Source organism: Aedes albopictus, chromosome 3, assembly GCF_035046485.1.
Source record: "Aedes albopictus strain Foshan chromosome 3, AalbF5, whole genome shotgun sequence".
Taxonomy (NCBI): Eukaryota; Metazoa; Arthropoda; class Insecta; order Diptera; family Culicidae; genus Aedes; species Aedes albopictus.
Window position 1 is genome coordinate 168,745,766 of NC_085138.1, and position 17,338 is coordinate 168,763,103.

Here is a 17,338-nt window from a genome sequence, read left to right on the forward strand (position 1 = left end):
AGCGGGTTGTGCTACGTTGGATACTTTTCCACTTGAACTTTTCATGTTTTTGGCCGTGAAGCAGATTGATGAGGTCACTTGTTGTTTCGCAGCGGGCTTAATAGGTTAATTCATTGCTGCATATTTGCATCATGTGGCACTACTTACGTGATTGTTAGAACAATAGAACAATTATGAATATGGGTGCATACAATACGTGTTATTTTGACTAAACACATGTTGGTAGCCTTCATTCACATGTATCTACGCCCATTCTATACAAGAATTGTTCTATGCTTTTTAGTTCAAAAGATTCAAATATACCAAATCAAACTTGTACACCAAAAAATACTTCATACACTAATTAGTTGTTCTCCTTTCTTTCGCAGGTATGACACAACAGTACAAAAGGAAGTTTCGTGTGTTCGTCGGGACCATGAGGCCAAGCCATCAAGTAATGCGGTTAATATAATGCGGTAGTTTTTTTTTTTTGTTTTGAATATACAGGGTGTTAGGTTCCTGAGTGCAAACTTTTTAGAGGGTGATAGAGGACCATAAATGGAGAAAAAAATTGTTCTGCGCATATGGTCAAATCTCAACCGTTACGTAGTTATTGAACTTCCCATGTTTATGACTCTTATTGCCTTAACTGGCAATAACTTGAAAATGGTCAAACTTATCGAAGTTTTTTTACCCTTATTCGAAAGATTATTGAATTTTCTAACAAATGGCATCTTTGAATCGATTGGTTTAGTTAAATAACTAAGTTTTCTAGAGAAAAATAGCTAAAAATAGTGTATTTTTATTGGTTTTTGTCAATTATCTTTGAAACATGTGTAATAAATTAAAATTCTTTCTTTGGCAAAGTTGTGGCCCCTGTTACACTCTACAATTCGTTATTTGACACCAAACTTCTATCTCTGATCGTTTTGTTGCTATTTCGATTTTAACATCGCATTTCAGATCATAAATTTGCAACTGTCATGGAAAGTACTCTTTTGCGCAATGTGCCGCACATTTAAATCGAAATTGCAAGAAAACGATAAGAGCTAGAAGTTTGGTGTCAAAGAACGAATTGTAGAGTGTAACAGGGGCCACAGCTTTGCCAAAGGAAGAATTTTAATTTATTACACATGTTTCAAAGATAATTGACAAAAACCAATGAAAATACACTATTTTTAGCTATTTTTCTCTAGAAAACTTAGTTATTTAACTAAACCAATCGATTCAAAGATGCCATTTGTTAGAAAATTCAATAATCTTTCGAATAAGGGTAAAAAAACTTCGATAAGTTTGACCATTTTCAAGTTATTCCCAGTTAAGGCAATAAGAGTCATAAACATGGGAAGTTCAATAACCACGTAACGGTTGAGATTTGACCATATGCGTAGAACAATTTTTTTCTCCATTTATGGTCCTCTATCACCCTTTAAAAAGTTTGCACTCAGGAACCTAACACCCTGTATAGATACTTATGCATAGTTGTACCCATGTATATATTTAAACTCCACTTAACTCGAAATCAATAATTAAGAATTCTGCAGTTCAGGAGTGTAGTGATATCTAGAGTGGGTAAATTGAAACAAATCCAATACAACGCACATCCTGAGTGCATTGCTTTTAGCGTAAATACTGACTACTTTGGTTTGAGCCGTAACACGCCACACGTAAAAATCCCCATGGCGAATAACATAGGAGAAAATACGAATCGATACAATCGACAAAGACCCACGCGACGCAATAAGGACTACGAATGAAAACTTGGAACATGGAATTGCAAGTCACTAGTTTTCGCAGAATGTGACAGGATAATTTACGACGAACTACATCCCCGCAACTTCGACATCTTGGCGTTGCGGGAACTTTGTTGGACTTTGTGTGGAAAAGCGGGCATCGAGCGGCTACTTTCTACCAAAGCTGTGGCACCACCAATGAACTGGGAGCAGGATTTATAGTGTTGGGCAAGATGCGACAACGTGTGATCGGGTGGCAGCCGATCAACGCAAGAATGTACATGTTAAGAGTTAAGGGCCATTTCTTCAACTACAGCATCATCAACGTCCACTGCCCACACGAAGGGAGACCTGATGACTAGTGCAACAAACCGCTGAATTGAGATTCAGCAATTTATTGCCAAAATGATAATTTTTGTCATTTTTCGGGAATGGGGCATACGTCACCCTTTTCCCCAATCATTTGCAACAATTTTGCATTTTTCGCTCATGCCGAAATAAGAGAAAGGGAAACCAACATTTTGGGATCTCGGCTTATATTTTATGACATAAACATCGGGCATGGTTTTCAACATATGTTGAAGCCTTCTGTGCCTGTATTCTGGGTGACGAAATTCAAGTACATACAGGGTCGTCTTGATGAAATAAACAATTGCCTCGAAATCCGATCGTAAAATGAGTTGAGAAGAATGATCTGATTGTTTTTGCAACAAGAAAAAACTTGGAAATGCATAACCTTCCCCGAAAAGAAAGGTTATCACAGACAACGATCATAATTGGATCGTAATAGTAGTTTACGCAACAAGGTGCAGAATGAAGATTTTTACAGCACGAGTCGTACATTTATCCAACGAGGCTTGCCGAGTTGGATAATTACGACGAGTGCTGGAAAAATTGAGTTCTGCACCGAGTTGCGTACTACGTTTTTTGCAATTTCATAAATTACCGCTTGAGGATAGTTTTTAACAATTTTTTTCATTAAAGTGTACACTGATGTTCATAGCCATATTTAAGAAAGTCTGATCATAACAGGTTATACTGTGCATTTGTCACATTTTTTCAGAGCTGCGTCCAGAAATCACCAAGAAGTTGATCAAAACTGAAAACAGTGCTGTAATGGTTCATTACGCAACGCAAATCAGTGCTGTAATGAACCACTACAGCACAGCTGATTTGGTGTGGGAAAGTAGGCCTTTTCCTGTCAGATTTGCGTGAGGTAAAACAGCCTATTACGAAGAGAAATTGCAAAAAATTATGTTTTGAATCGATCGGACGACCGTCCACACATCCATGCTTAGAAGGCGTGAAAATTCTAACGCATGAGTGATCGTAAAACTGAGACGGGCGACGAAGAAAAGTAAACACTATAAATTTATGATCGCCCGGTGCGTTCATGAAAAATCAAGTTCGGGGATGATGATGATTGGTGTGGCTCTTGATGACTCAGCCACTAAGGCAAGAAATTTTGAAATTGAATTCGCGAGTACTTTCGCTCCCCTCAGAATTTTGATGCATCGGAGATTTCTGTTTTGTTTTGGGGAGAGTTTTTGGGAGGCCCGAATCTCAGAGGTGAGAATAAATTGGCCATTCGTTCTGGAGGCTCAATTAATCTCGCGGATGTGAGATGGCGAAATGGGAGGCATAGGGAAAATTGATCATCCGTGTAGGGAAGAGTTTAGAATTGCTCTCACGGATGTGGGAGATGCAAAGATTAGAAAAGAGCGTAATTTATAATCAATTATGCATGGGGCATCGGGAAATTAATTTCTCTTTGGTCTCGGAGAGAGTCCTGGAGAATTTTTGATCGGATCATAATTATGATCAGGAGAATAAGAGTTGATGGTTAGAGAGAGGACCCTTATATAAGGGCCAGCAGATCCAATGATCGGGGAGTCAGTTTGTGTTTAGAATTTTTCCATTGTTAAGTTTGGGTCTTGAGCTCGACGCCATTTCTGGCTAATCGACAACTCTTGTACTCCATCTTAATTTTGGAAAAATTAGTTGAGACCAGTTTGCTTAGGGTTTTCCCATTTAAACTTGAGAAAAAGTAGTTCAGTTCAGGCAGTTAGTGATTCAGTTTAGTGGTTTAGATAGTCAGTTAGTGTGTTTCATTTGTAGATGTTCATTTCTAATTCAGTGCACTGTGGAAATTAAAATATTTTATAATCGGAAAATAAAGTAGTGTAGTTTTAAGAAGTGGTGGTCAATTTTTATAGATGATGACATATCTTTAAGTAAACGCGTTCGGTTGCAATTTTGAAAGTGATCCGGGGGGGGTCCCGTTACAGTGTGGTGACAGCAGAAAAGAGTTTCGGTTTTAGAAGAAATTTGGTGCGTCATTTCTGACTGGTGGAAAAACCGTGAAAATCAGGGAGTTTAATAATACGTGCGAATGAAACATTAGTGCGAATAATCAGAAACGTGTTAAAGCGAACTATTAGTTGAGCTTGTAAAGTGAACGAACCCAATTAGAACAAAACACCCAAAAAAATCGAATAATTTTTTTTTTCTCTCGTTTAACAAGTTGTTTCTAACTTTTATTGGTGAACAAATGGACTGTTTATGAACAAACTTAAGACCAAATATCGTTATTGGTGAACAATTTGAAGCAATAAAGTGACATCCCTATTATTAATTAGAAACAAGGACTGAGTGTTTAAAATGCGTCAATCACTAGTTTGTTTTTGGTGAGTAATAATTTATCCAATCTTTTTATTGTATCTAAGTTTTAACCTTCCCTTAATTTTTCTTTTTCACTCTCCACAAAAAGAATCTTAAAAATTGGCCAAGATGTCGAATATGGAAGCTATTGAAACTTTTATTTCCGAAGAATTGTCGAATATAAAGAAAAGTATTAACAGGCCTAGATCTGCCGAAAATACTGAAGAAAAAATATCTTATTTTACAGGATGGTTTGAAGAATTTGATAAAATCTTCAAAAAGAATGTTAATAAAATGGATGAGGCACAAAAGACCAAATATTCAGAACAATATAAAAGAGTAAAAGGAAAAGTAGAAGAGGCTTTACTAATTTTGAATAACAACAAAATATCAATGAACACTTCTGAAGCAAACGCACAGAACATTATTGAAAATGAGGAAGCAAAAGGAATATCTAATATATCAGCTCATACGGGTAAAGAGGACTCAAAACAGACTGATAGCTCTGGCGACCAAAGAAAACAAAATCCTCAAAATATTTCACATCAAGATTTTGCCAATTTACTGAATGATAAATACAAACATGTTTTGTTAGCAAATTCTGCAGCAAGCAGCTCAAATTTACCTCTCCAGCCAAGCAGTTCTGCGGTAGTTAATTACAATTTTCCAATGCAACTAGCTTTCCAATGTATTCCGGAATTCAATGGTTCACCAGATGAATTGAATCCATTTCTGTATCAAATTGAATTTTTTGCAAATCAATTTCCTGCCAACGTTAATCATGCACCACTTTTAAACATAGTACTACTCAAATTAAAAGGAAAGGCAACAGCTTATACTAGCCGAATTCAAGGCCAAACATGGTTAGAAGTGAAACAAAATTTAATCCGTGAATTTTCAGCAAAACTTTCTGCGGAAGAAATTTTGCAGAAAATTGAAAAACTGGAACAAGGGTTTCAGGAATCTTTCAAAAGCTACAAAGAACGAGGTTTCAAAATCCTGGAAGCAATAAGATCAATTGAACCGCCAGGACAACTTCAACCATCATTTGCGGAAAGGAGCTTGAAAATCCATTTTCTTAGTGGTCTAAGAAGCTCTCATCTCAAACTGCTCGCTAAAACACAGCGCGGATCATCCTTTGCCGATCTTCTGCTGTTTTTGGAAGAAGAATTTGTTGAATGTGAACAAATGGAAGATATAGGAAAAAGGCTTCGTAACATTAATTTTTCGGGTCAATATTACTCGAGGCAAAATCCCTCGAATTATCAGACCAGTAAACCTTGGCAGAAAACGAACGGACAAATGGAATCTAATGCATTCCGAAGAAATTTCAATAATTCGCAACAAAATCTTAGAAACGACAACAGATTTCAAGGAAACATGAACTCTAAAGTGAATTTTAATAACAATTCATACCATCAATTGAGACAAAACAACAATTTTAGAAATTTTAGCAATAAAGTAAATGAAATTCGAAATCGAAACAATAATTATCAACAATTATCATCTGCAAATCAAGAACGAAGATACAATCCACAAAATTTTAATAGATCATATAATGGCAGATATGGAAACCAAAGATATGATCAAAAAAACTAACTTATGGGGCTTTTAATAATACAAGCGTCCGAAAACCCCATACACAAAGAAAATTTAGAAACGGGCGCAACCCAATTCAACGCAATTATTATTACAACAAAGAGCCAGTTGGCCCCAGCATTTACACATCAAGAGATCAAAATAATGAAGCAAAAATGCTTTCAGAATTTCAACAGCCTTATGAAATTCTATCTATTATTTTTACGAGAAAAAAGCAGTTCCATTTGAAAATTGCCACATTAAACAGACCAAATTGTCATGTAAACTATCTTCTCGATACAGGAGCATGCAGAAACCTGATTTTAAAAAAAGTGTTTGTATGCGTGCGGCGTCTATAACATAAATCGAAAGGACAAAATCTTAATAACAGGTATTTGTAACACTTCTATTTCATCGATAGGATCAGCAAAACTGCAACTACTTGTGGGAAATTCCGTTTTTGATACCAAATTTTACGTCGTTGAAAATCTCCCAGTTTCGGGAATAATTGGTGCAGATTTCATAAAACAGCACACTGTCTTTGTTAGTCAAAATTTTGACTATATTGCATTAAAAAAATGTGGAGACAGCAATAACCAACAGGAAGAACTGATCAGTGACAATCTAAGAAATCGTCAATATAATCGCAATAATGAAATCTCTTTCTTTAACAACACGCAATCGGAAGTGGAAACAATGGCTAAGCGAAATGCAATAAATTTTAATGCAAGACATGAGAATTATAAAATCCAAAATTTTAACAGCATGGATTTACAAAACGAAGAAGAGGATTATCAAGTCACAAGGGAATTGGATTTGGATAGTGGTAGAGATTATGATTTATTGGAACACAAAAGCTGCCAAATGTTAAAAGGTCAAAAACGAATGAACAAAATACTAAGCATTGTGGATTTGAAACACCTTAACAATGGGTTGTTGGATGAAATCAAATGTATCATAAAACGCTACAATAATCTGTTTTTCATAGAAGGCGATGACTTAACTTACACGAACATGGCAACTCATGAAATAGAAACAACGACGAATATACCAATAAATAAAAGGCAATATAGAATGCCAGAGTCCACAAAAAGGCACATTGATGAACAAATTGATGAGATGCTGAAATTAAAGATAATCAAACCAAGCAAGAGTCCGTGGAATGCTCCAGTTTTATGTGTGCCCAAAAAGGATGACGCTAATGGTAACAAGCGATATCGAATTGTAGTAGATTTCAGAGCACTAAATACGATAACAAAACAATATGTGTTTCCGATTCCACTAATCAATGAAATTTTAGATAACATTGGAGATAGCCAATATTTTTCTTCAATCGATCTTAAGTCAGGATTCTATCAAATTCCTATTAACCCAAAAGATGCTTCTAAAACAGCATTTTCAACATCTAAGGGACACTTTGAATTCAATCGCATGCCAATGGGTTTGAAAAACAGTCCATCAACTTTTCAAAAATTAATGAATACAATTTTATACGAAATTCAACCAGTCAAAGCTTTTGTGTATCTGGATGATATTGTTATTTTTGGAAAAACAATTCAGGAACATAATGAGAATTTATGTAAAGTTCTAGAAGCTCTTAAAAGGAATAATTTGAAAATAGAGCCTGAGAAATGCAATATTCTCAAAACAGAGATAAAATACTTAGGCCATATCATTGATAAGAATGGAATTAGACCTACAGATGAGAATATTAAAACTATTCAGAAGATGGAAAAACCAAAAACAATTAAAGGTGTTCGATCATTTTTAGGAACGGTAAATTTTTATGGAAAATTCATTCCTAATATGGCAGATAAGCGGAAACCGTTGAACAATCTGCTTAAGAAAAATGTAAAATTTAGATGGACGGACGAATGTGATGTAGCATTCAATCAGTTAAAAGAATGTTCAATATCGGAACCAATATTAGTGCGTCCAAATTATCAGGATACTTTCGTTATTACCACAGATGCGAGTGACTATGCTATTGGAGCAGTTCTCTCAAATGAGAAAACAACTGATCATCCAATTGCTTATGCGAGTAGAGCATTAATTGGAGCCGAGCTTCGGTACTATATAATTGAAAAAGAATTGCTTGCAATTGTATGGGCTATTGAATATTTTAAACATTTTGTTTTCAATCAAAAATTCATTGTGTACACGGATCATAGACCATTAATTGCCATATGGAGACTAAAAGAAAATTCTTCAACCCTTTCTAAACTAAGGTTGAAAATCCAGGGACTAAATTGTGAAATCAGATACAAGCAAGGTAAAGAAAATGTCGTGGCAGATTTCTTATCCAGGCTTGAACAGCCAAAAGTTGAGAAGGAAACCAATTCTCAACAATACAATGATGAAGAAGCACCAAAACAAGAGTCTAATTTAATTGGAGTTTTGACACGATTCCAAAAGAGATGCCAAAACCAGAATAGTATTGTTCATCCTCCAACACAATTATCAGAAAACAAATGTGATGCAGAGAAGGCTGATGACAAAGAAAAATCTGATGATAATCAAAATCAAAACCAGATGCAAAGCAATGACGATGATACGGCATTTAACGACCTAATGAACATTGATATTAATTTTGATGATTCATTAGAGGTGGAGCAAAATAAAGATGAGGAAGAAATTTTTGACTCAGAAGTTGATTATAATTTGCTCAAATTTAATAAAAATAAAATGAAATTGAACGAGGTGGATGCTACAATAGCAATTCTAAATAGCAGAACTGCATTCAAAGAGTTGCATGAATTAATTGATCTACCACATGGATTTAAAGATTTTCTTTCAGGCGAAGTAATTTCCATGCCAAAAGATAAGATATGGGGAATTATACTAAATGGTTCTAAACAATCTGCTTTAGAATCTAGAAAGTTATTCACTACTTTGAGAAATATCCTACGAAATAATGTGGATTTTTCCAATTCTGGTACTAATATTCAAATAATCTCTTTCAGAAAAATAAAATCGTCGCAAGATTTTGACATATTATGCCATATTGCAAAAAAGTTTAATAAAGTTTTTCATTTGTATAGTTCTGATTCAGACAGAATGTTTGTGGAACCAGAAAATAGAGCAACAGTCCTGAAAGAATTCCATGATGCCCCACTTGGAGGACATGTTGGAAGCGAAAGAATGCTTAAACGTTTAAGACCATTATTTATTTGGGAAAATATGAAAAGAGATATTCAAAACTTTGTTAGACAATGCGACTCATGCCAGAAAAATAAAATATGGCCGGCGAATCGAATACCAATGAAAATTACAACAACTTCAGAAGAACCATTTCAGAAAATCTATATGGATATTGTGGTTTTACCAGTGTCCGAAGAAAATAATAGGTATGGTTTAGTAATACAAGATGATTTGACAAGATTTTTAACAGTGGTGCCAATGAAAAATCAGGAAAGTTACACAGTTGCGAAAGCATTTGTTGAAAATTTTATTTGTCGTTTCGGTACTCCATTAGAATTAGTCACCGATAACGGTTCAAACTTTGTAAGTTCATTAATGAAAAATGTGTGCAAAATTTTAAAAATTAAAAAGATTACCACGAGTGCATATCATCCACAAGCTAATTTAGTGGAACGATCGAACCGGGAATTGAAAATTTACCTCAGACAGTACATTGTAAGTAATCCGTTAATTTGGGACGAATTACTACCATTTTTTTCGTTCGAGTATAATACGACAATCAATTCTTCGACAGGCTATTCCCCGTATGAATTACTTTACGGGAGAAAAGCGAGAATCCCAAATTCAGTTTATTGTTCAAATAACAATGAACTAAATTATGCAGACTACTCGGAAGAATTGAAAGCAAACTTCAAAAATGTTCATGGCAAGGCCAAAGAAAATCTTGTTGCTTCTAAAATTACACGAAAAGAAATTTACGACCGACAAACTAATAATTGGCAGCCGATGTGGGGAGAATTAGTTTTAGTAAAAACCAACCCAATTGGAGCAGGAAAAAAACTGCAAGAATTGTGGAAAGGCCCGTATGAAGTTGTAGACCTGCCGAGTGAGCAAACCACAATAATAAAAAATGGGAAAAAATTAGAAAAAATACACAATAATCGTTTGCGAAAATATAACGATTAGGCATTCATATTTTAAAATTTGAAAATCTAACCCAATATAGACATACCCATAGCGTAAAACTGAAGTAAGTTACGTAATGAAAGATAATTGTATAATAAAAATATCGTTGCAGAAATAATTTGATTGACTGATTTGTCTTTATTGCAGTGTGCGTTCAAGATGCAAACGGTGCCCAAATGCGCTTCAAACGCGGTAACACAGTGTTACCAAAGGCAACTTAGCAACCATAGTCAATATCACCAACCTAGGTTTCAAATGCTCCCGCTGACATCGGGTTACTTGTTAGAAAATCTTACCGCATTTGGTGCTCCCGCATTTGATATTTGCATTTTGAAGGCACACAGCAATATTAAAGAGACTTTCAGCCCTTGGCTGGTTCGTCTTTATCCTAAACAATTGCAGAAATAACTATATTATGTATATAATACATAATATAGTTATATTATACAAAAAAAAAAACCAAATATACACTACCCGTCAAAAGTACGGACTCACAAAAAGTATTGCAACAATATTGCATCACCCTGACTCACCTCAATATCTCCAAAACCAGAAGACTTACAAAGATGCTGTCTTCAGCAAAGTTTTTCAGAAACCCAAGAGCAACAACTTTTCTGAAGGCGATATTTTTGTAGGTGTTCTGGTTTTAGAGATATCGAGGTGAGTCAGGGTGATGCAATATTGTTGCAATACTTTTTGTGAGTCCGTACTTATGACGGATAGTGTATATACATTAATCGTTTAACATAATTTATTTACATTTAACCATCATTTAACTCCGGACACGAATGCCACAGGGGTGGTAAAGTGTCCCAAATAAATACTAATAATAATAATCGTTTAACTTTCTTATATAAAATTTTATTAACTATAACACAAAATAACTATCTAAATTTATATTAATAACTGTATATCATAATATATTTTTATAACTATAATAATTTTCTCTCTCAATATTATTCAGTTTTACTACAGCTAATACATAAAGATTCTAATTTGGGAATATTTGTTTTCCGTGTTAATAACAAAGACATTGATCTAATTAAAACTAAATATTGTATATATACAAGAATATTAAAAATAAATAATATTAAAACCAACAAAAAAAAAAACAAAACATTTTTAGGTACACCACAAAGGGTATTTATCAGGTAAGTGTTTAAAAAAAAAATGAGTACTCCAACCGATCGCATATTTGCTTTGAACGCGTTATCCATTTGTAGATTGTGTTTTAGACAAAAAAAGAGGCCTTATAGATATACAAACGGATTTATTACTCAATAATCTGATTGTGGGGTATCTAGGGAAAGGATCGTATCTTAGTGACATGGTTACTAGGAAAATTTGCAAGAAATGTTCAAACAGAATAAAAAACATTGATGCATGTGTAAAATTTTTTAAAGAGGTAGATGAAGTTATGGAAGCATTTATTGAAAATGGATCAATAATTCCTATCATAAATGATTGGGCTACAACAGTAATGAAATTTTTAAGTTTGTGTAATATATAGGTAAAAATACATCTGATTGAACTAAATGAAAATCGAAAAAAAAATATAAAAGGTTGTTTAAAATGAAGATCATGTGAAATTTCCTCACAATCGACATGGAAATCATGAAAAAAAGGAATAATAACATAAAATAAAACGTTTAAGATATACGGAAACGAGTAATACATGTATTTTTTAAAGAATGAGTACACGGTCGATCGTATTGCTGCTTTTAGCGCGCTATCAATTTGCAGATTTTATTTTTAACAAAAATGATAAAGCAAAGTATCGCTTAATAACATAATAGCGAGTTTCCTAGGTAATAGATTACATAGTAATGACAGAGACACTACCAAAATCTTCAAGAAAGACATGAATGAAATAATGAACATTGATGCATGTTTATACCATGGGAAATTTTTTAACGAAAATGAATTAATTACCCCTATTACAAAAAAAAAAAAATCGTAACGAAATTCCACCAGGTCGAGAATGAGCTGAATACTTCTTATTTGAATACGACAAGTCAAAAAAATAAAATAAAATAATAATAAAAAAACAACGAATAAAGGGACAAATACATACAACCAGAGGCTGATACAGAACCATTAATACAATTAATACAAATTCATATGAACATTATTCGGACCAAGGTGCACCATATCCATTGGATAGAGAAAGATAAAGATAAAAATATACAAAAAAGAGTAAATCTGGCATCGGAAACTAAAAAAAAAATATGGCATATTCATTGAAATTACATTGTCGACGGGTCATCAAATTCTGTACCATTTGGAAAGTTAAAAATCAGGCAATTGTTTTATCTATTTACCTATGTTTGTTTGTAAGAATGAATGATTGGACAAGGTTAGTGCACACCAGAATGAATGTGCAGAATATATTAAACGAGATGTTTGAAAATGAAAAGTATGGAATTGGACAGTTTTGTTTTCCCCACATTGCCAAAGTACAGAGTATCAAAGGTTTGGTAAACCAAGCTACCACCAGGAATGACAATATTCCTGATTCATCAAGGTACTGTATCTTACGATACTAACAAGTTCTTGAATGAATAATAAACAATATGCTTAATAAATATGCCAAGAAATATAATACATGAAATAGGAAAAAAAAACTATGCTAAAGAAAACGGAAAAACGAAAATGGCATGGTTTGGTAAACCTAGCTACCACCAGGAATGCAGAATTCCTGATTCATCAAGGTACTGTATCCATTGATACACATAGTGCTTGAATGAATAATAAATAAGCCATCAAACAATAATGAATACCTTGAGTCCAGAAATGAAAAAAAAAAAAAATAAATCAATGGTCTGGTCTGGTAAACCAAGCTACCGCCAGGAATAGAGACATTCCTGATTCGTCAAGGTACTGTATCCAGCGATACAAAAAAGTTCTTGAATGAATAACATGACCATGAAACGAAAAACAATCAAAAAAGAAAACGTTATGGTAAACAAAGAAAATGAAAAATGGTTCGGTTTGGTATACCCAGCTACCACCAGGAAAAACAAACTTCCTGATTTCATCAAGGTACGGTACTGTAACGGTACGATAAAGTTCTTGAATGAAAAAAAAACAGCCAAATTTGCTCCCAAAGATGAGAAGAAGACTGTCGGTCTTGCCTGTTCCAAAATATTAAAAAAAAAAAAGAAAAAAAGAAAATCATATAAAAATATCATGAATATATAAAAAAGATTTGATTTTAACATGCATCAATGATTCAAATCGATTATTTATGACCAAGTCGATATAAGGAAGAATAAGAATAAAAGTGCTGAAACCAAAAATAAAATCTAATAAACTATTTGTTCATCTACAGAAGAAGACGCATAAAAAAAAACTTTAATTGAAATTCAGCAGTACAAGCAACAGACACATAAGAGAGAAGACGAAGAGATGATAGGTCAAATGCGACGGACACAGGATGAAGAAGAAGCGATCGTGCAGTTGATGTTAATTAACAAATATGGGTAAGAAATCAGAAGACTAACCAACATATATATATATATATATATTTTTTTTTTCAGGAGCAAATGTAAGAGCTAAGTTCTCTTTTACCGAAAAGTACAAAATTATGAAATATCGTCACATAACACAATACAGAAACGTGGGGATTATTTTTGCGAAATTAATTTTCAAATGTTTAAGTTAAAAAACTTTTTGATAAACTGCGGGTATGTTAAACAAGATTTTTTTTAACATTTATACAGGAAGGGAAATTAATTTTATTTCCAATAATTGTAAATGTTGGAAAGTTATTATTTTTTTCCATTTATGCTGGGAGATGAAAATTTTAATTAGCATGGTTTTTGTCAATTAAGGGAATTTGTTGGAAAATTTTTCATAATAATTCATTAAAACGTGTGTTCAATAAAAATATATCAATTGTAAAGTGCTCATAATTATTAAGAAAAATAGTCGTTTGAAGCTTCTAGATGAATAAGAATCAAGAGAAAACATAGGTCATTAGGAAAGGTGATTAATAAGACAATAGTTCAAAGGCAACAAGCTTAAACTTCAACCATACAAACATGGATGTATGGAAAATGAAAGAAAAAGTTCCAGAAATCATCAATCAGAGGTCAACGAGCAACATCGGAACCGTATTAACAGGGATGTACGGTAATGGAAAGAAAAGTTCCAGCATCAACAACGAGTTCATGATTGGCGAGTCGATTAGGTTGGTCAGAAGGGTAAACTGAGCATCAAGCATCAAACATCAGGGTCAACGGAACATATCTTCTACAGTCAAAGCAAATTGTTGCAGAAAGTGTAAATACGCGGATTTCAACCTTTTAGGAAGGAAAATGATCACATATACTTTACAACCTACCCGGTTTATATTTCACAAACTCATATACCATTTCCTATAATACCAATTCTTGGACGAGAAAGCATCAAAATTCTTGTAGCCGGCATTTATTAATGGATAATTCAACAGCAGCATAACTCTACAAGTTGCATTTGTCACTAGCAACGAACAATTTCCACAAAAGAAATAGTCAAAATGTTCTTGGCTGAGCAAGTAACAACAACACAACCAATTAGAGGAAGGATGACATTAAATGCATTAACGACAAATACAACAAATATTTCAGCAGGAAAAAGCCACATTTTCAAGCTGTCGTCATATACGCAAATTTCAACAGCATCCTAAGGCAGCAAGAACCAATTATCGATATATTGAAAAAAAAAACACAACCAACAAAATACGTTTTTCACCACAATGATTTTAAGACTATTAATTGGAATAACAAGGACATTATGCGTGAATATCCTGTTTTCAATCGAATAGACAAGTGGACACAAGATTTTTCTCACGGAACCAGAAATAAGCAAAAGTTTCAAGAATCACGTAGAATTGAAATCACAAACAAGGAAAAAATTACCGTTACAAAGGAAATCAACCATTAGGAGAAATCAAAGAAGCAGTATGGGAATCGCACAACAGTTAATCACCGATAAACACAACGAAGCAACGAGAAGGAGATGCTTGGTTTTTGCCCTAATGACTCACTTAAAGACTCAGCCATGATCAACAACTTCGAAACATCGGGATTCATCAAAATCAAAGTATGTTTATATCACAATATCACGGCGAAAACGGTAGCGGAATACGGAGTCAACAGTTGCCATTTGAATCACAGGTATGAGTCTAGTTAAATAAAAAAAAATATATTAGGAAAGAAGAAGAATAATAATCTAGTTTTAAAACTTGTAAGGATTAACATTAGCTAGAAAATGGTCAGCCAAGGATATTATCGAATCAGATTCAATAGAAACAAAACAAGAGCACTATAAATATAATATTTATAAGCAGAAGCAAAGCAGTATGTAAATCAACTCTTATTCGAAAAACAAAAAGACCTCATAGGGCCAGAAACATGACCAACATTTTAAAAAATTAAGAAATTTTAAGAAATTTCTTAATTTTTTTGCGGGAAAAGTAAGGGAATGCAACAAACCGCTGAATTGAGATTCAGCAATTTATTGCCAAAATGATAATTTTTGTCATTTTTCGGGAATGGGGCATACGTCACCCTTTTCCCCAATCATTTGCAACAATTTTGCATTTTTCGCTCATGCCGAAATAAGAGAAAGGGAAACCAACATTTTGGGATCTCGGCTTATATTTTATGACATAAACATCGGGCATGGTTTTCAACATATGTTGAAGCCTTCTGTGCCTGTATTCTGGGTGACGAAATTCAAGTACATACAGGGTCGTCTTGATGAAATAAACAATTGCCTCGAAATCCGATCGTAAAATGAGTTGAGAAGAATGATCTGATTGTTTTTGCAACAAGAAAAAACTTGGAAATGCATAACCTTCCCCGAAAAGAAAGGTTATCACAGACAACGATCATAATTGGATCGTAAAATTATGTTTTGAATCGATCGGACGACCGTCCACACATCCATGCTTAGAAGGCGTGAAAATTCTAACGCATGAGTGATCGTAAAACTGAGACGGGCGACGAAGAAAAGTAAACACTATAAATTTATGATCGCCCGGTGCGTTCATGAAAAATCAAGTTCGGGGATGATGATGATTGGTGTGGCTCTTGATGACTCAGCCACTAAGGCAAGAAATTTTGAAATTGAATTCGCGAGTACTTTCGCTCCCCTCAGAATTTTGATGCATCGGAGATTTCTGTTTTGTTTTGGGGAGAGTTTTTGGGAGGCCCGAATCTCAGAGGTGAGAATAAATTGGCCATTCGTTCTGGAGGCTCAATTAATCTCGCGGATGTGAGATGGCGAAATGGGAGGCATAGGGAAAATTGATCATCCGTGTAGGGAAGAGTTTAGAATTGCTCTCACGGATGTGGGAGATGCAAAGATTAGAAAAGAGCGTAATTTATAATCAATTATGCATGGGGCATCGGGAAATTAATTTCTCTTTGGTCTCGGAGAGAGTCCTGGAGAATTTTTGATCGGATCATAATTATGATCAGGAGAATAAGAGTTGATGGTTAGAGAGAGGACCCTTATATAAGGGCCAGCAGATCCAATGATCGGGGAGTCAGTTTGTGTTTAGAATTTTTCCATTGTTAAGTTTGGGTCTTGAGCTCGACGCCATTTCTGGCTAATCAACAACTCTTGTACTCCATCTTAATTTTGGAAAAAATAGTTGAGACCAGTTTGCTTAGGGTTTTCCCATTTAAACTTGAGAAAAAGTAGTTCAGTTCAGGCAGTTAGTGTTTCAGTTTAGTGGTTTAGATAGTCAGTTAGTGTGTTTCATTTGTAGATGTTCATTTCTAATTCAGTGCACTGTGGAAATTAAAATATTTTATAATCGGAAAATAAAGTAGTGTAGTTTTAAGAAGTGGTGGTCAATTTTTATAGATGATGACATATCTTTAAGTAAACGCGTTCGGTTGCAATTTTGAAAGTGATCCGGGGGGGTCCCGTTACACTAGGAAGAAGCGTTCTACGCACAGTTAGAGCAAACATACGATGGTTGCTCGCCGCGTGACGTGAAAATCGTTGTCGGCGACATGAACGCGCAGGTAGTAAGGGAGGGAATGTATAGACCAGTAATCGGGTGATACAGCCTGCACGCCGTATCGAATGATAACAAACAGCGATGCGTAAACTTTGCAGCCTCCCGTGGTATGGTAGTCCGAAGCACCTTCTTCCCCGCAAAGATATCCACAAAGCCATCTGAAGATCACCCGACCATCAAACAGAAAACCAAATCCACCACGTTCTAATCGACGGTAAATTCTTCTCGGATATAACCAATGTCCGCACATACCGCAGTGCGA

General features: G+C 34.5%; 1 protein-coding gene across 2 annotated transcripts; it reads left to right on the top strand.

Moving 5' to 3' along the window:
* Nucleotides 1–474: 474 nt before the first annotated feature.
* Nucleotides 475–16,962, top strand: LOC115257071 (bromodomain-containing protein DDB_G0270170-like). Of its 2 annotated transcripts, none has more exons than XM_062860623.1 (2): nt 475–6,825; nt 6,943–16,962. In XM_062860623.1, exons 1-2 carry the CDS (start codon nt 6,648–6,650, stop codon nt 10,056–10,058), a joined length of 3,294 nt encoding a protein of 1,097 aa, XP_062716607.1. In that variant the 5' UTR covers nt 475–6,647; the 3' UTR covers nt 10,059–16,962. Both variants share the same exon structure in this region, with proteins under 2 accessions (XP_062716607.1, XP_029712225.2).
* The last annotated feature ends 376 nt before the right edge of the window (nt 16,963–17,338 follow it).